This window comes from Oncorhynchus gorbuscha, linkage group LG10 (assembly GCF_021184085.1).
Source record: "Oncorhynchus gorbuscha isolate QuinsamMale2020 ecotype Even-year linkage group LG10, OgorEven_v1.0, whole genome shotgun sequence".
Taxonomy (NCBI): domain Eukaryota; kingdom Metazoa; phylum Chordata; class Actinopteri; order Salmoniformes; family Salmonidae; genus Oncorhynchus; species Oncorhynchus gorbuscha.
In genome coordinates this window covers 65,280,388-65,305,544 of record NC_060182.1, presented here as the reverse complement: position 1 = coordinate 65,305,544, position 25,157 = coordinate 65,280,388, and the positions used below count along the sequence as shown (strand labels likewise).

The 25,157-nt window shown below is 44.5% G+C and overlaps 1 protein-coding gene and 1 long non-coding RNA gene across 3 annotated transcripts in view; one reads left to right on the top strand and one right to left on the bottom strand.

Moving 5' to 3' along the window:
* The first annotated feature begins 2,768 nt into the window (after positions 1-2,768).
* Positions 2,769-11,961, top strand: LOC124046358. Its single transcript, XR_006840994.1, has 3 exons — positions 2,769-3,052; positions 4,922-4,953; positions 11,674-11,961. It is a non-coding gene; the product is annotated as an uncharacterized LOC124046358 (long non-coding RNA).
* Positions 9,426-25,157, bottom strand: part of prkd3 (protein kinase D3) — an 82,221-nt gene continuing 66,489 nt past the window's right edge. For both annotated transcript variants that reach the window (XM_046366659.1, XM_046366660.1), the window contains exons 10-18: positions 16,184-16,460; positions 13,853-13,908; positions 13,346-13,418; positions 13,067-13,173; positions 12,770-12,931; positions 12,046-12,144; positions 11,665-11,932; positions 11,139-11,224; positions 9,426-10,955 (exon numbers count right to left, since the gene is read on the bottom strand). In XM_046366659.1, coding sequence (XP_046222615.1) covers positions 10,782-10,955; positions 11,139-11,224; positions 11,665-11,932; positions 12,046-12,144; positions 12,770-12,931; positions 13,067-13,173; positions 13,346-13,418; positions 13,853-13,908; positions 16,184-16,460 — 1,302 coding nt within the window. In that variant the 3' untranslated portion in view covers positions 9,426-10,781. The remainder of the gene's footprint in view (positions 10,956-11,138; positions 11,225-11,664; positions 11,933-12,045; positions 12,145-12,769; positions 12,932-13,066; positions 13,174-13,345; positions 13,419-13,852; positions 13,909-16,183; positions 16,461-25,157) is intronic.

Below are 25,157 nucleotides of genomic sequence, written 5' to 3'. Positions count from 1 at the left end.
ACCCTGTTCACTTATGACTGCACGGCCAGGCACGACGATAGAAAACATGCTGACGTTTCTAAAACTGTTTGAATGATGTCTGTGAGTATAATAGAACTCATATGGCAGGTGAAAACCTGAGAAAAATCCAACCAGGAAGTGGGACATCTGAGGTTTGTAGTTTTTCAAAGCTTGACCTACTAAGTACATATTGAGATATGGATGAGGTTGCACTTCCTAGGGCTTCCACCACTAGATGTCAACAGTCTTTTGAAACTTGAATGAGGATTCTACTATAAAGGAGGGGCTCATGAGACCTGTTTGAGTCAGTGGTCTGGTATAGTGCCTTGGTCTCATGACGGGCGCTCCCGACAGAATTACTCCGCGTTCCAGTGCTTTTTCTGAAGACAAAAGGAATTCTCCGGTTGGAACATTATTGATGTTTTATGTTAAAAACATCCTAACGATTGATTCCATACATCGTTTGACATGTTTCTAAAGGACTGTAACGGAACTTTTCGAGTTTTTGTCTGGATGAAATGCTCGCACCTCATGAAGATGGATTACTGGGCTGAACACGCTAACAACAAGTGGCTATTTGGACATAAATGATGGAACTTTATGGAACAAATCAGTCATTTTCTGTCGAACTGGGATTCCTGGGAGTGCCTTCTGATGAAGATCATCAAAGGTAAGTGAATGTTTATGGTGTTGTTTCTACCTTTGTTGATTCCAAAATGGCAAATGGTTTTGGGTTCTGAGCGCCGTTCTCAGATTATGCTTTTTCCGTAAAGTTTTTTTGAAATCTGACACAGCGGTTGCATTAAGGAGAAGTCTATCTTTAATTCTGTGAATAACACTAGTGTCTTTTATCAATGTTTATTATTAGTATTTCTGCAAAATCACTGGATATTTTGGAGTCAAAACATTACTGCACGTAACGCGCCAATGTAAACTGAGATCTTTGGATATAAATATGCACATTATCGAACAAAACATACATGTATTGTGTAACATGATGTCCTATGAGTGTCATCTGATGAAGATCATCAAAGGTCAGTGATTAAGACTCCTATCTTTGGCTGGAAAAATGGCTGTATGTTTTTTCGACTTGGCGGTGATCTAACATAATCATATGTTGTGCTTTAGCTGTAAAGCATTTTTGAAATCGGACACGATGGGTAGATTAACAAGATGTTTATCTTTCATTTGCTGTATTGGACTTGTTAATGTGTGAAAGTTAAATATTTCAAAAAAATATTTGAATTTTGTGTGCTGCCTTTTCAGCGGAATGTTGTCGAGGTGTTCCGCTAGAGGAACCCCTGCGCTAGAAAGTTTCATTCTGTTTGTCCCCCCAGATGGAGCGGAACCCATTCACATGCAATATGAGAACAATTAGAACTTCTTCTGAGGGTGGTGGCTGATGAAAGAAACCAAGAAGAGGAACCCAACATCACTCTGACTAAGCATCTTGCATTACACATAGTCTCTTTGTGGAGCTTAGTGTTTAGTTGACTCTAATGTTGTATACTGTTCAGAAGGTCAAATAAATCTTATCTGAATGTTCCCTAGCTCAATTAGATTCTGAGACAACATAATGTTTAAAAAATATATATTTTACTTTTACCCCTTTTACTCCCCAATTGTTAGAAGTTACTGTCTTGTCTCATCGCTGCAACTCCCATACAGACTCGGGAAGGGGGAATATCCAACCCAGAAGCCAGCCGCACCAATGTGTTGGAGGAAACACCGTACACCTAGCGACCTGGTCAGCGTCCACTGTGTGCCACAGGAGTCGCTAGTGCACAATGAGATAAGGATATCCCTGCCGGCCAAACCCTCCCTAACCCGGACGACACTGGGCCAATTGTGCGTCACCCCATGGGATTCCCGGTCGCAGCCGGCTGCGACAGAGCCTGGGCTCAAACCCAGAGCCTCTGGTGGCACAGCAGAGCTAGACCACTGCGCCACCCGGGAGGCCAGAAGTACATGTTTATACGTGATGCACCAGAATGATATACAATCAAAATGTGTTCTCTTAGCAGTCAAATAAAACAAGTTCTCCTGTTTTGATCCCATAGGAAAAAGTTCAGAGTGTATAGCCATGGGTTTCTCTGCTGATGTGTACCTCTAGGCTACCTTTGGAGAGTTGTGTAGTACATGGTTCCCAATGTCTAATAAAATCTGTTAGCATTGTTGTGTCAGGGTGAACAGGGTCAGTGAGCCTCATGTTGCTGCCCACATCTTGAAGCGATTTCAGTGGAGCTGATAGTCAAGAGCTTTATCAAAGAGCTCGTCAGCTTGAGAGGAGGGGGAGGCTCACCAGTAGCAATTAGATGATTGAGTTACAGTGAGCCTGTTGTGATTGCAAACTCTGCCAATGATCATTTTGGAGCCTTCAGAGACATTTGAGACCTCAAGGCACTTGGTAAACTATGGCTGGCTGGCTATTTTAACTTCCTGGTAAAGTGACTCTACTCTTAGAAGATCTACATTGTGCCTATTGCCTCTCCCCCTCATCTCCTTACTCCCCTGTGGTAGGCACTACACAGGATGCTGCTCCAAATGCTCTGTGGTTCAACAATTACACCCATGCTGAAAATGGGATTTGACATGTGGTGCCATTATAATGGAGAAGTTAAGTCCTCCCTCCCTCACTCACACATACACACAAAACACACACACGTGCGCACACACACACAAGCGCACACACACGCACACATTCTGTTCTATTCTACTGCATTATATTCTGTTTTATTCTACTGTATTCTATTCTAACCCCATGTTTACTGTAACTTGGGACGCAAATGATTGTGACATATCATCTAAACACGCATTACACTACAACATTGTTAAATATTAGATTCTGATTGGCTTGAAGTGCATTCTACATTTGGGTATGCTTTAATATATCAGTGTGACAGATTCACTTTTACCGACCGTGTCTTAGGTAAACCTACAGTCTTGCGCTTTTATCTGCTCAACGACCGCAGAGTGAAGGAAAAGCAGCCATTCCTCATGAAGCTGGTTGAGAGAATGCCAAGAGGATGCAAAGCTGTCATCGAGGCAAAGGGTGACTACTTTGAAAAATATAAAATATATTTAGATTTGTTTAATACTTTTTTTGGTTACTACATGATTCAATATGTTTTATTTCATAGTTTTGATGTCTTCACTATTATTCTACAATGTAGAAAATTGTAAAAATAAAGAAAACCCCTTGAATGAGTAGGTGTGTCCAAACTTTCGACTGGTACTGTATACAGTGAGGCAAAAAAGTATTTAGTCAGCCACCAATTGTTAAAATTCTCCCACTTAAAAAGATGAGAGAGGCCTGTAATTTTCATCATATGTACACTTCAACTATGACAGACAAAATAAGGGAAAAAAATCCAGAAAATCACATTGTAGGATTTTTTATGAATTTATTTGCAAATTATGAAGGAAAATAAGTATTTGGTCAATAACAAAAGTTTATCTCAATACTTTGTTATATATCCTTTGTTGGCAATGATAGAGGTCAAATGTTTTCTGTAAGTCTTCACAAGGTTTTCACACACTGTTGCTGGTATTTTGGCCCATTCCTCCATGCAGATCTCCTCTAGAGCAGTGATGTTTTGGGGCTGTTGCTGGGCAACACAGACTTTCAACTCCCTCCAAAGATTTTCTATGGGGTTGAGATCTGGAGACTGGCTAGGCCACTCCAGGACCTTGAAATGCTTCTTACGAAGCCACTCCTTCGTTGCCCGGGCGGTGTGTTTGGGATCATTGTCATGCTGAAAGACCCAGCCACGTTTCATCTTCAATGCCCTTGCTGATGGAAGGAGGTTTTCACTCAAAATCTCACGATACATGGCCCCATTCATTCTTTCCTTTACACGGATCAGTCGTCCTGGTCCCTTTGCAGAAAAACAGCCCCAAAGCATGATGTTTCCACCCCCATGCTTCTCAGTAGGTATGTTGTTCTTTGGATGCAACTCAGCATTCTTTGTCCTCCAAACACGGCGAGTTGAGTTTTTACCAAAAAGTTATATTTTGGTTTCATCTGACCATATGTCATTCTCCCAATCTTCTTCTGGATCATCCAAATGCTCTCTAGCAAACTTCAGATGGGCCTGGACATGTACTGGCTTAAGCAGGGGGACACATCTGGCACTGCAGGATTTGAGTCCCTGGCGTAGTGTGTTACTGATGGTAGGCTTTGTTACTTTGGTCCCAGCTCTCTGCAGGTCATTCACTAGGTCCCCCCGTGTGATTCTGGGATTTTTGCTCACCGTTCTTGTGATCATTTTGACCCCACGGGGTGAGATCTTTCGTGGAGCCCCAGATCGAGGGAGATTATCAGTGGTCTTGTATGTCTTCCATTTCCTAATAATTGCTCCCACAGTTGATTTTTTCAAACCAAGCTGCTTACCTGTTTCAGATTCAGTCTTCCCAGTCTGGTACAGGTCTACAATTTTGTTTCTGGTGTCCTTTGACAGCTCTTTGGTTTTGGCCATAGTGGAGTTTGGAGTGTGACTGTTTGAGGTTGTGGACAGGTGCCTTTTATACTGATAACAAGTTCAAACAGGTGCCATTAATACGTAACGAGTGGAGGACAGAGGAGCCTCTTAAAGAAGAAGTTACAGGTCTGTGAGAGACAGAAATCTTGCTTGTTTGTAGGTGACCAAATACTTATTTTCCACCATAATTTGCAAATAAATAAATTAAAAATCCTACAATTTTTTCCTAATTTCGTCTGTTATAGTTAAAGTGTACCTATGATGAAAATTACAGGCCTCTCTCATCTTTTTAACTGGGAGAACTTGCACAATTGGTGGCTGACTAAATACTTTTTTTGCCCCACTGTTTATGAAAATCACGTTTTTGTCGACACTGGGCCTTTAACATAGCATATGGCTGAAGTAACAGTAATGCTAATTATTTTTCTTTTGTCCCACAGGCCATTTGACCAGAGTGGATTCCTTAGAATCTGTAAGAAGATTTTTCAGCATGTTTGATTCCATTCCATTTGCGCCGTTCCGGCCATTATTATGAACCGTTCTCCTATCAGTAGCCTCCTGTGTCCATAGTACAATATACAGTACATATTTGTTGAGAAATATAACAAATGTAACAAAAATAGCATCATTTTCTGAGCTACGTATACTACATCCCTTGGCAATTTGTTAACACTTTACTGGTCAAACACATTAGCAGTTCGGGTACAATTGATTTCTTAAAGACATTTATATAAACTATCCTCCTACTGTAAAGCATGGATTTACAGAATGAGTTAAACCTTTATTCAAATTACATATCAGCCATCAGTCTCTAGCTACATGAACATGAGCTACACCTTTAAACTGGAACTGAGCGACACCTTTAAAATGCAACTGAGCTACACCTTTAAACTGAGTGACACCTTTAAAATGCAACTGAGCGACACCTTTAAACTGGAACTGAGCTACACCTTTATACTGAGTGACACCTTTAAAATGCAACTGAGCTACATCTTTAAACTAAGCGACAGCTTTAAACTGGAACTGAGCTACACCTTTAAACTGAGCGACACTTAAAATGCAACTACACCTTTAAACTGAGATACACCTTTAAAATGAGCGACACCTTTAAAATGGAACTGAGCTGCACCTTTAAACTGAGCAGCACTTAAAATGCAACTGAGCTACACCTTTAAAATGGATCTGAGCTGCACCTTTAAACTGAGCAGCACTTAAAATGCAACTGAGCTGCACCTTTAAACTGAGCGACACCTTTAAACTGGAACTGATATGCACTCTTTTCGAAGGTGAGGTTGATGATGGGTCTTCTTGGGTTTGTGATGCTAGCAAGGCTGCACATCTGGACCCTGCTTGCACAAGTTTGCTATAGCTTATGGCAGTTGAGGTCAAAGCGATGAAATCATGCTGTAAAGTCAAACTGAGAATTTGGATTTGAGTGTTAGACAAATCTAGTTTTATGACACATAGAAACTGAGACTCAATAGGCATGTAAAAGAAGTAGAGTTTTTTAAATTAAATTTGTATTTACTAAAATATACAAAAACACTGACACCTGCCAATCCAGCGGCAACACGGACAGGAACAGGAGAATGGGGAAAAGATCCACCTACATTCTCCCAAAATAACGCTGTTAGGGCCTGAACCCATTCCAACACCATAGGCTTTAGGCTACATGTTTGTCTAGGGACTGTTTGAAATGGACACAGGCATTGAAATGTAGTTAATGGTCATCATAACCGAATGTTAGGTGTAACATCTATTGGTAACCTTGGAGGACACATACAGTACTTAAAAGCAGTACAGGAATGTTAGAGACACGAACAGCCCAGTGCACTTTAAATATTCCAGAAGTAAGGGTGTTTTAACTGTGATATTCCAAATAAACTAAAGTAAAGAAATGAAACAATCTTGAACATTTGGTAGAAAAACACAGTACAAATATGTTTTGTATAGGCTATTCTTTCCATACACTGTTAGACACTCACCAAAGAGTAAAATGTGTTTCTCGTCTCTCAATGTGCTTCACTAATTCAAATGAAAAAACAAAATAGGGCAATGGTGTATACCTTGAACCCATGCTTGGTATAAGCGTTCATCATGCCAATATGGAGCCCTTGTAATGAAGGCTTGGTCCCATGATGAGCTCCTGTATTGAGATCATTGTTGTTGGTATAACCAAGCCTCTTTCACATACAGTTGAAGTCGGAAGTTTACATACACCGTAGCCAAATACATTTAAACTCAGTTTTTCACAATTCCTGACATTTAATACAAGTAAAGAAAATCCCTGTCTTAGGTCAGTTAGGATCATCATTTTATTTTAAGAATGTGAAATGTCAGAATAATAGTAGAGAGAATGATTTATTTCAGCTTTTATTTATTTCATCACATTCCCAGTGGGTCAGAAGTTTACACACACTCAATTATTATTTGGTAGCATTGCCTTTAAATTGTTTAACGAGGGTAAAACGTTTTGGGTAGCCTTCCTCAAGCTTCCCACAATAAGTTGGGTGAATTTTGACCCATTCCTCCTGACAGAGCTGGTGTAACCGAGTCAAGTTTGTAGGCCTCATTGCTCGCACACACTTTTTCAGTTCTGCACACAAGTTTTCGATGGGATTGAGGTCAGGGCTTTGTGATGGCCACTCCAATACCTTGACTTTGCTGTCCTTAACCTGTCTAGGACTGGGGTTCCGCTCGCCAACAGCCAATGAAATTGCAGGGCGCCAAATTCCGTCAACAGAAATCTCATAATTCAATTTTCTCAAACATACAAGTATTAGGCACCATTTTAATGATACAATTCTTGTTAATCCAACCATAGTTTCCGATTTTAAAAAAACTCTTCGGCGAAAACAGAACATATCATTATGTTAGGTCAGCAACTAGTCACAGAAAGCATACAGCGATTTTCCAAGCAAAGAGAGGAGTCACAAAAAGCAGAAATATTGACAAAATGAATCACTAACCTTTGATATTCTTCATCAGATGACACTCCCGGGACGACATGTTACACAATAGATGTATGTTTTGTTCGATCAAGTTCATATTTATATCCAAAAAACTCAGTTTACATTTGGCTTTGCCTACAAAACATCCCGTGAATTTGCAGAGACACATCAAATCACAGAAATGCTCATAATAAACAAAAATAAAAGATACAAGTGTTATTCACAGATTTGAAGATATACTTCTCCTTAATGCAACCGCTGTGTCAGATTTTTTAAAACTTTACGGAAAAAGCAAACCATGCAATAATCTGAGTACGGTGCTCAGACGACATACACAACCCAAGAATATATCCGCCATGTTGGAGTCAACATAAGTCAGAAATAGCATTATAAGTATTCACTTACCTTTGATGATCTTCGTCAGAATGCACTCACAGGAATCCCAGTTCCACAATAAATGTTTGATTTGTTCCATAAAGTCCATCATTTATGTCCAAATTTCTCCTTTTGTTAGGGCGTTTAGTAAACAAATCGAAACTCACGAGGCGCGGGCAAGTCCTGTGGAAATGTCGGAAGAAAATTCCAAAAAGTTATATTACTGGTCGTAGAAACAAATCAAACAATGTATTGAATCAATCTTTAGGATGTTTTTATCATAAATGTTCAATAAATGTCCCAACCGGAGAATTAATTTGTCTGTAGAAAAGCAATGGAAAGAGAGGTAACTTTCTCATGACCGCTCGTCACAAGACCGAGGCTTCTGGCAGACCTCTGACTCATTCCCCTCTCATTCAGCCCCCCTTCACAGTAGACGCCTGAAACAACGTTCAGTGGAAGCCACATCTAGTGGTAGCCTTAGGAAGTGCAAGATGACCAATATCCCACTGTATATTCAATAGGGGCTGAGTTGAAAACCTACAAACCTCAGGATTTTTCCTGGTTGGATTTTTCACAGGTTTTTGCCTGCCATATGAGTTCTGTTATACTCACAGACATCATTCAAACAGTTTTAGAAACTCCAGAGTGTTTTCTATCCAATACTACTAATGGGACTGAGTAGGAGGTAGTTTACTCTGGGCACGCTTTTCAACCAAATGTGAAAATGCTGCCCCCTATCCATAAGAAGTTAAGCCATTTTGCCACAACTTTGGAAGTATGCTTGTGGTCATTGTCCATTTGGAAGACCCATTTACGACCAAGCTTTAACTTCCTGACTGATGTCTTGAGATGTAGCTTCAATATATCCACATCCACATTTTCCTCCTCATGATGCCATCTATTTTGTGAAGTGCACCAGTCCCTCCTGCAGCAAAGCACCCCCACAACATGATGCTGCCACCCCTGTGCTTCACGGTTGGGATGGTGTTCTTCAGCTTGCAAGCCTCCCCCTTTTTCCTCCAAACATAACGATGGTCATTATTGCCAAACAGTTTTGTTTCATCAGACTAGAGTACATTTCTCCAAAAAGTACGATCTTTGTCCCCATGTGCAGTTGCAAACCATAGTCTGGCTTTTTTACGGAGGTTTTGGAGCAGTGGCTTCTTCCTTGCTGAGCGGCCTTTAAGGTTATGTCGATATAGGACTTGTTTTACTGTGGATATAGATACTATTGTACCTGTTCCCTCCAGCATCTTCACACGGTCCTTTGCTGTTGTTCTGGGACTGATTTGTAATTTTCGCACCAAAGTACGTTCATCTCTAGGAGCGGTGTGACGGCTGTGTGGTCCCATGGTGTTTATACTTGCATACTATTGTTTGTACAGATGAATGTGGTACCTTCAGGCGTTTGTAAATTGCTCCCAAGAATGAACCAGACTTGTGGAGGTCGACAATTTTATTTTCTGAGGTCTTTGCTGATTTCTTTTGATTTTCAACATGATGTCAAGCAAAGAGGCACTGAGTTTGAAGGTAGGCCTTGAAATACACCCACAGGTACACCTCCAATTGACACAAATTATGTCAATTAGTCTATCAGAAGCTTCTAAAGCCATGACATAATTTTCCAAGCTGTTTAAAGGCACAGTCAACTTAGTGTATGTAAACTTCTGACCCACTGGAATTGTGATACAGTGAATTATAAGTGAAATAATTTGTCTGTAAACAATTGCTGGAAAGATTACTTGTAATCATGCACAACGTAGGTGTCCTAACTGACTTGCCAAAACTATAGTTTGTTAACAAGAAATTTGTGGAGTGGTTGAAAAATGAGTTTTAATGACTCCAACCTCAGTGTATGTAAACATCCGACTTCAACTGTAGATAGCTACTATAATACCTTGAGGGGTAGTGGCCCCATCACCAGGTTTGGCTCAAACCCTGCTTGGAATGTACAATAGTCAAGCCACTTTCTAGACAACGAAGTAGAGTGAACCACAATGATAAGACAGCCATTAGAAAAACAGATGAGTTATTGGTCATGAGAAGAGAGGGAAATTGAAGATGAATAATATCAATTAGCTGGATTCAGTCTTTGGTCCCTGCGCCTTTTGATTTACTTGCTCACTGTTTATGACAGGTGCTCTACTAAAGGCTTTGCATTGTAGCCATTTTCACAATCTCTATGCTACTCACCTAGGCATTACTGTATCAAACTCTTAGCACAAACTTTAAGTTATGTTGTAGTCAACACTTTCTGTCATTCTGTCATTCTCTCTAGGGAACCTGATGTAGCAGCTTTAACTTTTCAAATGGTTGGACTTGATGGTAGCATAGTGCAAAAATCTACCTCCCATTAGTAAAGTACAACATCTACATGCAAATGATAGCTCCAGTTTCATACTGTCAAAGGACATGGTTTCAAAACTGTCTTGGAATAAGCACAAAGTTGTGTTTGCAAATACCTACGCATTCCAATCTTTCTGTGGATACAAATCCCTTGTGATAAGTGCCCTTTAAACTCACTAATCTGTAAGCCCTTCCCAGGTAGAATGGCATACCATTACTCACTCCTAATGTTAAGGAAATTATATCCCTTCAACTTTAATTGTCCTTTGGTTTATAATAATGATGCTTTTCCCAAAAGGACCAATGAAGTTGAGCTGGAATGATTCTACAAGATAAGAAAAAAGAAAAGAAAAAGAAAAAAAAAGAAATGTCTCTCTCCCAAAGTTTTTGGTTCCACTGCGGTGTCCTAAAGAAACAGGGGCCACCCCAGAGCCACCTGTCTGCTCCCTGTGGCAGTATGTCTAACCACAGTCTTGGGTCAGAATCCCCTGTCACACAGTCCCTGCACAGGGGTGTCTGACCCTTTCCCAACCAGTTTTAGAGGGAATGCTTCCAAAGGTCAACAACCTGCAGAGGTTACTGATGTTTTCCTCTTGGCCACACCTGTAACCTGGCCTCCTGGCCACTAGGGCCCCTCCTCCATATCGTCCAGGTTGGGCGCCATAATGAAGTGTTTAGGGTGGACCAGGCTATGCTCGTCTGCATGCTCCTCCCAGCGCACATCGTCACTCTCGTGGGTGATGTAACGCTCGCCACGCCGTGTCTCAAACTCCCTGAGGTCCAGCCACGTCTGGTAGTCCTGAGAGAGAGAGAGAAAGAGAGAGGGGGAGAGGGAGTGAGGGAGAGGGCAAGGGAAGCAGGAGTTACAGCAGGGATCCAATACAATGTCTGCCTTGTTCTAGGTCACATCATGAAATGTGTGTGAATGTTTTGTAAGATGTGCCTGTGCACGGCTTACAGTATAATTAAGCTATTATAATACCTGTAGCCAAGGATGGCTGAGGGACTTGTCCACACTGTACCGCTTCCTCATCTTCACTTGTAGGAGGTTGTTAATGAGATCTGTAGCTGTGTGAGGAATAGAGATGTAATGTTAGTCTCAAAGTGAGAGGTAGACATTAAACATCAGTGCTGTCTCTCTACCCACACGTCTGGATCTACCAGCGTGGTTTTCAGACCCTGCGGTTCTTTGACTTTTCTGTTGTGTGTGGTTTACATGAATCACTGACAACTCTCCCGAGGTGCCCCACATAAATATCCCCCACATACACCTACACTAGTGTATATGAAAAACCATAGTGCAACCTGGTATACAAGTGATAACTAAGACAAAATAACTTCCAGTTGCTTCAAATGACTGCTTGTCGTATCACACCATTGGTCTACTTCTTTAGCTGTATGACTGGACTCATTAGTTGCGCTGCACGCTTTACAGAGATGTTTGTCCTCAATTGTCTTCCTTAGCATTCATGCATTTGAATATTATTCAAGCAGGTCTTTCTTCCTACCGTCTGCAGAGATCTCCTTCCATGGCTGGGGTGGGTACATGAAGGCAGCGTTCTGGATCTGGTCGTTAATGTCCTCGTCCTCGTTGAAGGGGAATGTCCCGCTGAGGCTGACGTAAACGATGACCCCCACAGACCACATGTCCAGGGAGCGGTTGTAGCCCTTACTACGCAGCACCTCTGGGGCCAGGTAGGCCGGAGTACCCACCACCGAACGCCTGAACGACTTCTCACCGATGATACGGGCAAAGCCAAAGTCACACAGTTTAACCTGCCGGGACACACAACACAATGCTACATTGTCTCCCCCATACACACACAAGCAATCTTTTGCTAGAAAGATAGCAAACTTGTCTGACAGGTGAGATGTTGCGTGTTGGTTACCTGTGGGAAGGGTTCTGCTGAGGCCAGCAGCACGTTCTCGGGCTTCAAATCACAGTGGACGATGTTCTTGAAATGCAGATGTCTCAAAGCCACCAGGATCTGTTACAGAAAATAGCCCAACCCTCATGGGATCAGACCACATAATACCACACAATGAACTCCTCATATAACAGTATGGACTCCCTCACAGAATATAATGTCATGGATAATGAGAGCTGCATAACTATTTTAGTAGTTCACTAAGCTATTTCTAGGGTGGTCACTTTCCTAGTTTCCATATGGACACACGACCTCATCACTGTGTCCTCTCTGCTGTAGTGGAATCATCAACTGTAGCTGCTTGCGCTGCATGCAACTCCAACAACTCCATGCTGCTGCCCAACTCCTGACAAAGTCCTGTTAAACCACATCAGAGCCCCTCTCTTCTAATCAGCCCACAGACCAGAGACCAGGCAGCAGGGCAGAACAGCGCACCACTACGGCACCACAGGCTGTAATCCAGCAGGAGGGACACGGCCATGATGCCATCCAGACCAGCCTGTTCCGTAAACAATCCCCCATATCCATACACCACAAGAACAAACAGGCCCAGGGCTGAGTCTATTACTGCTTATATAGACTACCACACCACGAGAGAGAGGGGGAGGGAGGACGAGAGAAAGTGGGGGAAAGATGAGCAAGGACAGAGAAATAGAGGGGACGGAAGTTAGAGAGAAAGACAGACCTGTGTGACCAGGAACTTGGTGATGCGTTCTGGGAGCTTGCTCTTCTCACTGGACAGGATCATCTCCAGCATGTCTCCATGGAGTTTCTCCATGACAACAAACACCCTCTCAGGCGTTTCGAACATACACTCCAGATTGACGATACCAGGATGGTGAAGGTTCTAAACGAGGGAACAAACCTTTAGCTTCAACACTCCATACTGTACCACGTTACAGTTTCACTGTTTGAAAATCAGCAAGAATGACTACTGTAGAATGACTATCTGACTGGTACAGCATGAGGGTCTATGTGTTACCTGGAGAATGGCCACTTCGTTCCTCAGTTGGCTCTCCTGCTTGGTAGGAAACCTCATCTTGTCAATCACCTTGATTGCCACATCTCTTCCAGTCTTTCTGTGTTTCCCTGCCAACAGAAATAAATAATGAGTCAACATGTACTTATATTGTATACTGTATAGTATCATAAAGATCGATGTAAGTACCTGGCATAAAGTGTGTGTGGGTTTTGGTTTGGGTTGAGAGAATACATTATGTTTAGTTGCAATACATCAAAACATGGATATCCAGGCACACACCTCCATACACAATCCCAAACTGTCCAGATCCTAGCACCTCATCAGAGAAGATCTGGTACACAGAGCTGATGTCCTACAGAGAGGGAAACACTTCTGTATTACTGCAGTTTATTATCGTAAAGGGTATTGCTAGTGCTAATATACATTAAACTGTGGATGTATACTGCTATATCATTGTTGGATAGATGCTGTTGTATTGGTATGGTCATTGATATGACAAATGGGTCACTTTCACTCAATGCACAAGTACAGTACGTATGAGAATCCCCCTTTCCCATAAGTGTATGAGTGACTTCCTTAATTTGTTTTAAATCTAGATGTTTTTTTTTACAATGGACAATGTTTAATGGTCCATGAAGAATACAGAAGTATCAGATTCGGTTTTTTTACGACTGCACACACACGCGCACACACATATATACAGCTGAAAAATTGAGCAAGATTGAACACACAGAAAACACAACTGTGAAATTGAGCAAGATGATCTGAAAAAGTGACCACACTCACCACATTCTCCTGTATCTGGCAGTTGGACACAGATATGCTGATAGACACCTCTTGTTCTAGAGGGGAAAACCAACACAGTGTTTACTTTACACAACTGTACATTACAAATGCATAAAGGACCCAATGTATTCCTAATGAATCATAAACATAGATGCATTTCTCACTTTCTTTTCATGTCCTTCAAGCCTATCACAGCTGTAACATTACATCAACAATAATGACCCTGTATAATTGATTGGGACAGATTTGTTTTTTTGAACAGCATAACTATGTGTTACATTTCATAGTTAAGGTTATGTATGGGTGCCTCCTGAGGCCAATATTCAGTCATGAGGCTCCCAAGTCATGTCTTGCCAAACAATAAAACATAATTGTATAATCAAATAACAGAGTCTCAGCTTTCATCTTCTCTATGGACAACAAAGTATGCCCACCTGTACTTATTAATTGACGAAGGACCATATTGTAGGACTGTAGGGCACAAGCCCTTGTTGTCATTTCAGAGTGGTTGGATATTGAGGGGTAGTGAGGTAGTGGGTCTCATCTGTTTGGCATTGCCACCCTCACCATATGCTTTACACCAGTAGGTACATCCAGACAAATGGCCTCCGGGGACATATAGTACATGAGATGGCAGGCAATGGCGCTCATTTAATCTCATATCTACTCTAACAGAAATGATTCATAAACATTAGAACCTGTTATGGTGATGGTGGGCACTGAACCAGAAGTGTGTTAATTTCATAACCGAAAGGGGAAAAAAGACCACTCGTCTGATTCGGCCATCTTCATTATTAGAATGTGCATTAGTGTATTGGATGCGATGGAAGAGGAGCGCACATTTTAACACACACAGATAATCCGCCGAATCTATGTCAGGTTTCAGGTGTTGCACCATGTGCCCACAGGAAAACGACCAGTTGAATGCGCCACCTTGGCTCTATAGCTTTTAAGGCAGGCGTCTGCAACAGGCAAACCCGCAACTTGGTTATTTTGGTCGCCCCAAAGTTTTTAGTAAAAATGTTAAAGTAATCATAAACAAAAATAATTGGAGTGGGGGGTAGTTAAAAAGACTCCAAAATCACCAGGAATTGCGCTAAACATTTGATCAATTTAGGAAATGTGGTCCCAAGTATTCCCACACAAAAGAAAAAAATATATATCTCACCTTAATCAAGGTTTGAAAATATTATATTTTTTGTAAAAACGTATTATAGTTACGCCCAACCATCCAATCCAACCAAAAAACGCCCCGCCACTGGATCTAGTTGATCATCACCGTCATTATCATAATAATGATGATCAATTTGATTGGGTGGCAGGAAGCCTTGTGTTCAAATCTCAGCTCAGACGGGATCATCTGGTGCAGAGTGAGCCGACAACCGGAGGGTTGCTGGCATCATCCTAGATTCCACCGCCTGTTGTTGTGCCCTTGAGCAAGGCACTTAATATCCTATAATTGCTCCGGGGCGCTGACCCATTGCTTCCAGGGCTATGAGTGTGTTTCTCAGAGGGTTGGGTTGGGAGCAAAAAGACACATTTGCGTTCTTTGTACGTTAATGAACAACAAAGTACATCTTATCTTATTATCTTATGATTAGAATCACAGGAGGTAAAAGGTCAACCATGGTTTCACAATTCAAGGCTTTGCTGTGTCTGAAGGCACAGTCATTTCTGATGATGCCTTTTTTTGTTAGCTCAAAACAAGACTGACTGCTTTCTCACTCCAGAACATCACCTCACTTGACCTTAACTCAGGGCTCCCGAGTGGTGCAGGGGTCTAAAGCACTGCGTCTCAGTGCTAGAGGCGTCACTACAGACTCTGGTTCGATTCCAGGCTGTATCACAACCGGCCGTGATTGGGAGTCCCATAGGGCGGCGCACAATTGGCCCAGCGTCGTCCGGTTTATGGTTTGGCCGGGTAGGCCGTCATTGTAAATAAGAATTTGTTCTTAACTGACTTGCCTAGTTAAATAAAGGTTCAATTAAAAAAAAAAAAAAAACTTGGGGATTCAAGCAGGGTCTCTACTGACCAACTAAACACTCATGTAATATATCAAACCACTAAATGATGAATTTTGTCAATGACACATTTTATGGGCACAAATAGTACTATTTCCACTGCTCACATAAACTAATCTCATACCACCTTTCCAGTGCTAGTGCCAATAGCTACAATATGTCAAATACATGTCAGTGCTACCTCTAATCGAAATAACTACCGTATACACTCTATGATCAGTAGCCTAAACCAGAGCAATAGCCAGTCAGTACAACTTCCAATAGCCACATGTCTACCATGTTAACAGTAGAGAACGGTACTGTACTCACTGTGGTCCTTCCCCTGCCTGGCTGCGGTGGCCACACTGGGCTGGGGTGTGGCAGGCATCAGGGCCTGACGGATGGCCTTCTCCCAGCCCTGGGCCACCTCCATTCCCACGCCTGAGGCTGTCAGAGCGGGGCTGTGGTATTGGCCCCCGTTGTTCTCTCCAACGTAGTAGACCATGGTGGAGGTGATGATTTCAAAGCAGTGTGGGTTGCTGCCCTGGGCTAGGCTACTGAGGTCCCTCGACTGTTCCACCTGCAGGATCTCTGAGAGAGGGATCTCCTGGGGGCCATGAGGGAGGGGCAAGAGAGAGAAAGAAAGAGAGAGAGAGAGAGAGAGAGAGAGAGAGAGAGAGAGAGAGAGAGAGAGAGAGAGAGAGAGAGAGAGAGAGAGAGAGAGAGAGAGAGAGAGAGAGAGAGAGAGAGAGAGAGAGAGAGAGAGAGAGAGAGAGAGAGAGAGAGATCAGGATCATAACAGACAAACACAAAGAAAGCCACGACATCACCGCTAGTGACTGGGGAGAGAGAGGCACAGAAGACAAAAATACAACCACCAATATGAGACACGGAAAAGACTGGTCCGGTGAATACTCAAAGACAAGAGAAAAACAGAGAAAGACAAGATTCATAGAATCAATTACTCACAAGATAGACAGTCAGATCAGACAGAAGCAGACACCAAATCCCCTGGGTAAAGTCAGAGGTAAGCGCTGAAAAATGTCCCTCAGCTTAGCACGCGTATCAGAAAGAGTCATTCAAAGTGGGTCCTAGTCCCTTTCCACAGTGTAGTGTATCCACAGCCCCTGCCTAGTGCATAGCCTTTATCTGACAGCCCCTTAAAAGATATGTGGTGCAAAGGGCAGTTTGAGCACACTTTAAAAGTCCCCCTTCCCTCCAGTCTCACTGTCAAATGCAAATCAAAGAAGAAGGAGGAAGTCCCTAGCCAATTGGAGTCCCTGTAGTGCCTCGTCTCACCATCCTCCTCCCCTTTGGGTCCCCTGAGCGTGGCTCACCACAGAGTATCAGATGAAGTGGTTGTGGTTAGCAGGGCGGCACACATGACCCAGGCCCGGGCCCATTGAAGAGAAGAGGCCCCATGATTACAAGGAAGGACACTAGACCCCTATCTGGGCATGAGTCGCCTTGCTGCCAGCCACCAAGACGTGAGACAGGGCGACTACCATCGGACACCAAAAACCTCAGGGACTGGGAGGGGAGAAGGGTTGGGTAATCTCAGTGAAGCCCCCTTACCCCCATAAAAGGGTTTTGGAAACCACAAGTACAGGGGTCTCGTCTTCAAAAAAGAAGCCTATATGACTTCCAAATGTAGAACAGGGCAGCCATCTGATGCGTCGCCACACAACCACCACCACTAATCAGATGACTGGAGGTAGAGAGAGGAGAGGAAGGGACAGCCACACGACAGTGGGCTAGGGGCTGAGAAGAACAGGAGAGAGAGAGAGAGCGAGTGAGAGAGAGAGAGAATGAGCCACCATTGACCATCGCTGTTATATGTTTACTTTGACAACGTAAGTGTTTTACTTTCCAAGTCAATAAAGTACATTGAATTGTATTGAGAGACAGTGGGTGGAAACGCCCAGGAGACAGAGGCTACATTGGATAACCTAATGTCACCACTGGCCCAATCTGTACACACACTCGCAACAACATATAAGACAGAACGACCCATATGACAATATTTGACAGAAGAATAAGAAGGAACTCATTCACAAACAGCAAGTCTTCAATTAGTCTCCTGAGCGTCTTTAAGTACTGAGCGCTGAGCTGAGTGCCAAGTTGAAAGTAAACGATAATGTAAAGCAGCCTTTCCTGTCCACTGTTGTCACTGCTGGGAAGATGGAGGGTGTGTCGGTTACAGCTAGTTTACCACTGGGAGAGTGGATCTCAGAGTAGAAAATACCTATTAAACTTGTTGAAAATGGCAGCCCCAATGTGGGGATCAGGTGATCATACAAACACACGTAGCTAGAAACTGTAGCAACAGAAACACTGTCACACTCCGTCACATCTCTAGCTGCAATCGGGGGAGGTGTCAAAGTGAAACAGCCATATGGTACAGAGGCTGGTTCAGGCTCCCAGTTGCAAGGCTGTACTGAACATGTGGAAGCCTTTACACAGAGGGAACGAGGCCTGCCTGCCTGGATACCTCAGACCCCAGTGTCTAATTAAACAGCTATTAAGCCCCTGTGGCATGGTAAAGACTGCCTACACCACTGGTGTCACCATGGAACTGTCACACACACTCTCTGAAGCTGGAGTTATAGCACTTGGAAACCATAATTACACAGTTCACTTTGTGTGTCAAATGTATTTGAACTGGACAAGAAAGGTTTATGGTGATGGTTTGGTAAGGCATTTGAAAGAGGATATCTGATATGGATGACGCAACAAGTTACAATGTATTTAAATGATGTGTTGGACATCTCATTTTTTTTATCAGATTTCCCCAGCAAAAACCCTTAACATTTTCAGAGTAAAATTCTGCTGATGACAAACAAGGTGGCTACAGACAGAAGCATAAGCCCTTTCACTTTGCAGCCACACAGAAATGTCAGTGGACTGCTTGTGAAACCACACGAGGCAGGCTGGGGAATTTTCTCTGTGTCACTGACCTCACTGTAGTTCACAACACAGCAGCCCCCAGTCTTATTCACACCACCACTGACACCCTTACATTCAGCAGGATCTTTTACACACTGTACACACCAGACAATACAACACATCTTCAAATATCAGAAACAAAAAAAACTGGTCAATTTATTTAGGGGAATTTCAGTGTTTGGTTGAAACCATTCATTGGGTTGTAAAGACACTGTATAAACCCAGATACATTTCAATGAATGGTTATGTTGTTCTGTGATATTTTTAATAGATTGTAAGAAAGTTCAATGTAAATGCAGACTCTCCATTTCATTCCACCATGCCTCTGTCTATGTCAGGCAATAGTTGTTCTGTGGTGTTCAAATCAAACACAAAGTTAAATGCTGAACACACCAGGTGTAGGTAGACCTTACAGTGAAATGCTGAATAGAACAGGTGTAGGTAGACCTTACGGTGAAATGCTGAATAGAACAGGTGTAGGTAGACCTTACAGTGAAATGCTGAATACACCAGGTGTAGGTAGACCTTACAGTGAAATGCTGAATACACCAGGTGTAGGTAGACCTTACAGTGAAATGCTGAATACACCAGGTGTAGGTAGACCTTACAGTGAAATGCTGAATAGAACAGGTCTAGGTAGACCTTACAGTGAAAGGCTTACTTACAAGCCTCTAACCAACAATGCAGTTAAAACAAATGGATAAGAATAAGAAATAAAAGTAACAAGTAATTAAAGAGCAGCAGCAAAATAACAATAGCGAGACTATATTACAGGGGGTGATCAGTACAGAGTCCATGTGCGGTGGCACCGTTTAGTTGAGGTAATACGTACATGCAGGTAGAGTTATTAAAGTGACTATGCATACATGATATGTATGCTACTTGCCATGCGGTAGCAGAGAATAGTCTATGACTAGGGTGGCTGGATGCTTTGACAATTTGTAGGGCCTTCTTCTGACACCACCTGGTACAGAGGTCCTGGATGGCAGGAAGCTTGGCCCCAGTGATGTATTGGGCCATTTGTACTACCCGCTGTAGTGCTTTGCAGTCAGAGGCCGAGGAGTTCCCATACCAGGCAGTGGTGCAACCAGTCATGCTCTCGATGGTGCAGCTGTAGAACCTTTTGAGGATCCGAAGACCCATGCCAAATATTTTCAGTCTCCTGAGGGGTAATAGGATTTGTCGTGCCCTCTTCACGACTGTCTTGGTGTGCTTGGACCATGTTAGTTTGTTGGTGATGTGGACACCAAGGAACTTGAAGCTCTCAACCTGCTCTCAACCTGTTGTGGGAGAGATTGTTGTCCTGCCACCAGACGGCCAGGTCTCTGACATATTCCCTATAGGCTGTCTCGTTGTTGTCAGTGATCAGGCTTACCACTGTTGTGTCATCAGCACACTTAATGATGGTGTTGGGAGTCTGTTGGGGCGATATGCAAATTGTAGTGGGTCTAGGGTTTCTGGGATAATGGTGTTGATGTGAGCCATGACCAGCTTTTCAAAGCACTTCATGGCTACAGACGTGAGTGCTACGGGTCGGTAGTTGTTTAGGCAGGTTACCTTTGTTTTCTTTGGCACAGGCACTATGGTGGTCTGCTTAAAACATGTTGGTATTACAGACTCGGACAGGGAGAGTTTGAAAATGTCAGGGAAGACACTTGCCAGTTGGTCAGCACATGCTCGCAATACACGTCCTGGTAATCCGTCTGGCCCTGCGACCTTGTGAATATCTTACTCACATCGGCTGCGGAGAGTGTGATCACACAGTCTTCCAGAACAGCTGGTGCTCTCATGCATGTTTCAGTGTTATTTGCCTCAAAGGGAGCATAGAAGTAGTTTAGCTCGTCTTGTAGGCTCGTATCACTGGGCAGCTCTTGGCTGTGCTTCCCTTTGGAGTCTGTAATGGTTTGCAAGCACTGCCACGTCCGACGAGCGTCAGAGCCAGTGTAGTACGATTCGATCTTAGTCCTGTATTGACGCTTTCCCTGTTTGATTGTTCGTTGGAGGGCATTGCAGGATTTCTTATAAGCTTCTGGGTTAGAGTCCCGCTAGCTTTTAGCTCAGCGCAGATGTTGCCTGTAATCCATGGCTCTGGTTGGGGCACGTATGTACAGTTACTGTGGGGACAACGTCATCGATGCACTTATTGATTGGTGTACTTCCCAATGCCATTGGAGGAATCCCGGAACATATTCCAGTCTGTGCTTGCAAAACAGTCCTGTAGCTTAGCATCGGCTTCATTTTTTTTGTTGTGTGTTTTTTTGTTGTTGAATTTTACCCCTTTTTCTCCCCAATTTTCGTGGTATCCAATTGTTTTAGTAGCTACTATATTGTCTCATCGCTACAACTCCCGTACGGGCTCAGGAGAGACGAAGGTTGAAAGTCATGCGTCCTCCGACCCGGAAGCCAACCGCACCAATGTGTCGGAGGAAACACCGTGCACCTGGCAACCTTGGTTAGCACGCACTGCGCCCTGCGCCACAGGAGTGGCTGGTGCGCGATGAGACAAGGACATCCCTTGTCAAACCCTCCCTAACCCGGACGACGCTAGGCCAATTGTGCGTCGCCCCACAGACCTCCCGGTCGCGGCCGGTTACGACAGAGCCTGGGCGCGAACCCAGAGTCTCTGATGGCACAGCTGGCGCTGCAGTACAGCACCCTTAACCACTGTGCCCGGGAGGCCCCTGCATCTGCTTCATTTGACCACTTTTTATTGATCTAGTCACGGGTGCTTCCTGCTTTCATTTTAGCTTGTAAGCAGGAATCAGGAGGATAGAATTATGGTCAGATTTGCCAAAGGGAGGGCGAGGGAGTTTTGTATGCGTCTCTGTGTGTGGAGTAAAGGTGGTCCATAGTTGTTTCCCTCTGGTTTTACATTTAACATGCTGATAGAAATTTGGTAAAACGGATTTAAGTTTCCATGCATTAAAGTCCCCGGCTACTAGGAGCACCACCTCTGGGTGAGCGCTTTCTTGTTTGCTTATGGCGGAATACAGCTCATTCAATGCTGTCTTAGTGCCAGTCTCTGACTGTGGTAGTATGTCAACAGCTACGAAAAATTCAGATGAAAACTCTCAAGGTATGTAGTATGGTCTACAGTTTATCATGAGATACTCTACCTCAGGGGAGCAATAGCTTGAGACTTCCTTAGATATTGTGCACCAGCTGTTACTTACAACTATATATAGCCGGCCGCCCCTCGTCTTACCAGACACCACTGTTCTATCCTGCCGGTGCAGCGTATAACCAGCCAGCTGTATGTTGATAGTGTCATCGTTGACGAAAGTGGCAACGTCTTCTCTTATGGTAGGCCACCAGAACTTACGCTGGATGAACTCCAAGGTGCGACCTACGCCCGGGTTACAGGTAAGGCGAGAGGAGTGCCCCCACAGAAGGACCTGAGTCCTCACTGCCTTGGGGACAAACAACCGATTGGCAGGACCTCCTTTCGGGTCCGGTTCAATAGCTTGAGCTCGTCTCACGGTATCCTCAAATTGCCACGAGATCGGAGCCACGATCTTAGCAGCAGGAAGGACAGGCATGTCCGTGTCATCTCGAATGGCAGGAGCGTAGACTCGGGACAGGGCATCCGGTTTGAGATCCTTCGACCCGGGCCGATAGGTGTGGATCAACTGGAATCGATTGAAGAAAAGAGACCATCTAGCTTGTCTAGAGTTCAACCGCTTCGCCTGCTGGATATACTCCAGATTTTTGTGGTCCGTAAGCACTTGAAACGGGTGAGAAGCCCCCTCGAGCCAGTGTCTCCATTCCTTCAATGCCATCTTAACCGCTAGGAGTTCACGATCCCCCACATCGTAGTTCCTCTCAGCCGGGGTAAGCCGGTGTGAGAAGAAAGTGCACGGATGAAGCTTCTTGTCTTCACCCCTCTGAGACAGGACAGTTCCAACACCAACCTCTGAGGCGTCTACCTCCACCACAAACGGTTCATCCGTAGTCGGTAGTATCAGGATGGGAGCAGTGAGGACGCGCTGCTTGAGTCCTTGGAAGGCCGTCTCAGCTTCTCTTCCCCACAAAAACCTTGCATTGCCACCCTTGGTTAAAGCTGAGAGAGGGGCTGCCACCAAGCTGAAGTTCCTGATGAACTTGCGGTAAAAGTTAGTGAAGCCCAGGAAACGCTGAACTTCCTTAACGGATTTGGGGGTGGGCCAATCCGCTACCGCCCCTACCTTCCTGGGGTCCATTTGGACTCGACCGGGTTCCACTACAAATCCCAGGAATTGTACTCGGGATGAATGGAATTCACATTTTTCCTGCTTAACGTACAGATGGCTGTCTAGGAGGCGTTTGAGTACTTGTCTGACATGCTTTGTGTGTTCTTGAAGAGAGCTCGAAAAGATGAGGATGTCATCCAAGTTAACGAACACAAATATGTTAAGCATATCCCTAAGAACATTGTTTATGAGCGCTTGGAACACCGCTGGGGCGTTGGTCAGGCCGAAGGGCATCACCAAGTATTCATAGTGACCAGTAGGCGTGTTGAAAGCGGTCTTCCACTCGTCACCAGGTCTGATCCGCACAAGATGGTATGCGTTCCGCAGGTCAAGCTTAGTGAAAACAACTGCTTCCTGGAGCAGCTCGAAGGCTGTGGCCATAAGGGGTAGCGGGTAACGGTTACGGACGGTTATGGCATTGAGTCCCCGGTAGTCGATGCAAGGACGTAATCCACCGTCTTTCTTGGCCACAAAGAAAAACCCTGCTCCCGCCGGGGAGGTGGATGGACGCATGAGGCCTGCTTCCAGAGCGTCCTTGATGTAGGTAACCATAGCAGCTCGTTCGGGTGGAGATAGGGAAAACATCCAACCCCTGGGGGGGCAAGTGCCCGGAAACAGTTCGATGGGGCAATCATAAGTTCTATGGGGTGGTAGCATGGTGGCCCTCTGTTTGCTAAATACCAGTTTGAGGTCATGGTAACACTCGGGAACTCGGGTCAGGTTGATGGATTCTAAAGACTCGGGAGTAGAACTCGGGGAATTCGGGAAAATACAAGTAGCTTGGCACGTAGGACCCCACTGCTTGATAGTGCCCACAGACCAGTCGATGTGAGGGTTATGGCTGTGAAGCCAGGGGTATCCAAGGACGAGAGGGAACTCGGAACAGGAGATCAAATGAAAGTTCATCAATTCCTGGTGTTGTGAAACTGAAAGTCGCAAGGAGGTAGTGACATGAGTGACAAGTCCAGATCCCAAAGGGATTCCATCCAATGTAGTAACCCTCATGGGGTCACTTAGAGGTTCAGAGGGAACGCCATTCTCCTTCGCCCAGACACCATCCATGAAGTTACCTGCGGCTCCAGAGTCTACCAAGGCTTGAAGGTGAAGCTTGTGGTTGTCCCAGGAAAGGATGACTGGAATGAGCAGACGGGAGTTGGACGGATGGGAGGAGGTTATGTTTCCCGTTACTGTTCCCCCCGGTCTGTACGGGACAGAGCGTTTCCCTGGAGCCCGGGACACGTGGAACGGAAATGGCCCGGTTTGCCGCAATATAGACAGCGTCGCTCCCTCATCCGGCGGTCTCTCTCAGCCTGGGAGATGCGTCCAATCTGCATGGGTTCCGGTGGAGCCAGCGCGGATAAAGGTGGGGACTCGGAGCTGGGACTGATAGGGGCTAGAGGTCTACGGATGAGTTCTCTCTCTCTCAGACGCTGGTCAATGCGTGAGGCCAACTTGATCAGGGACTCGAGATTGTCCGGTGGTTCCCGAGTGGCCAGTTCATCTTGGATAGTGTCGGAAAGGCCTTTCAGAAAGCATACCGTGAGCGCCTCGTTGTTCCAGCCACTCGCTGCTGCCACCATGCGGAACTGGATGGCATAGTCCGTCACGCTGCGCCGACCTTGGTGGAGAGTCAGGAGCTGTTTGGCTGAGTCAGGACCACTGCTTGGGCCTTGAAACACTCGTTTGAATTCCTCAGAAAAGGCAGAGTAGCTGGCACAGCAGGACCTATGGGCATCCCACACAGCAGTAGCCCAGGCCAGGGCTTTTTCCGACAGCAGGGTGATGATATATGCGATCTTAGACCGGTCGGTGGGGAACGACGAGGGTTGCAGCTCGAAGGAGAGAGAACATTGGGTGAGAAACCCTTTACAAGCACTTGGATCACCTGAGAACCGTTGGGGAGGTGGAAGACGAGGTTCAGCCAGAGGGTTAACTGCCATGGGTACGTGAATCTGAGGTACTGGGACGGGAACTGTTGCCGGGGTAAGTCGATCAGATATCTGCTTTATGGAAGTCAGCATCTCCGACAGAAGATGAGAATGTCTAGCCATTAAGGCCTCTTGCTGAACCAGGGCGGCTTCGCGGCGTTGGACAGTCTCCTGGTGGTGGGACAGCATGGCAACAAGGTC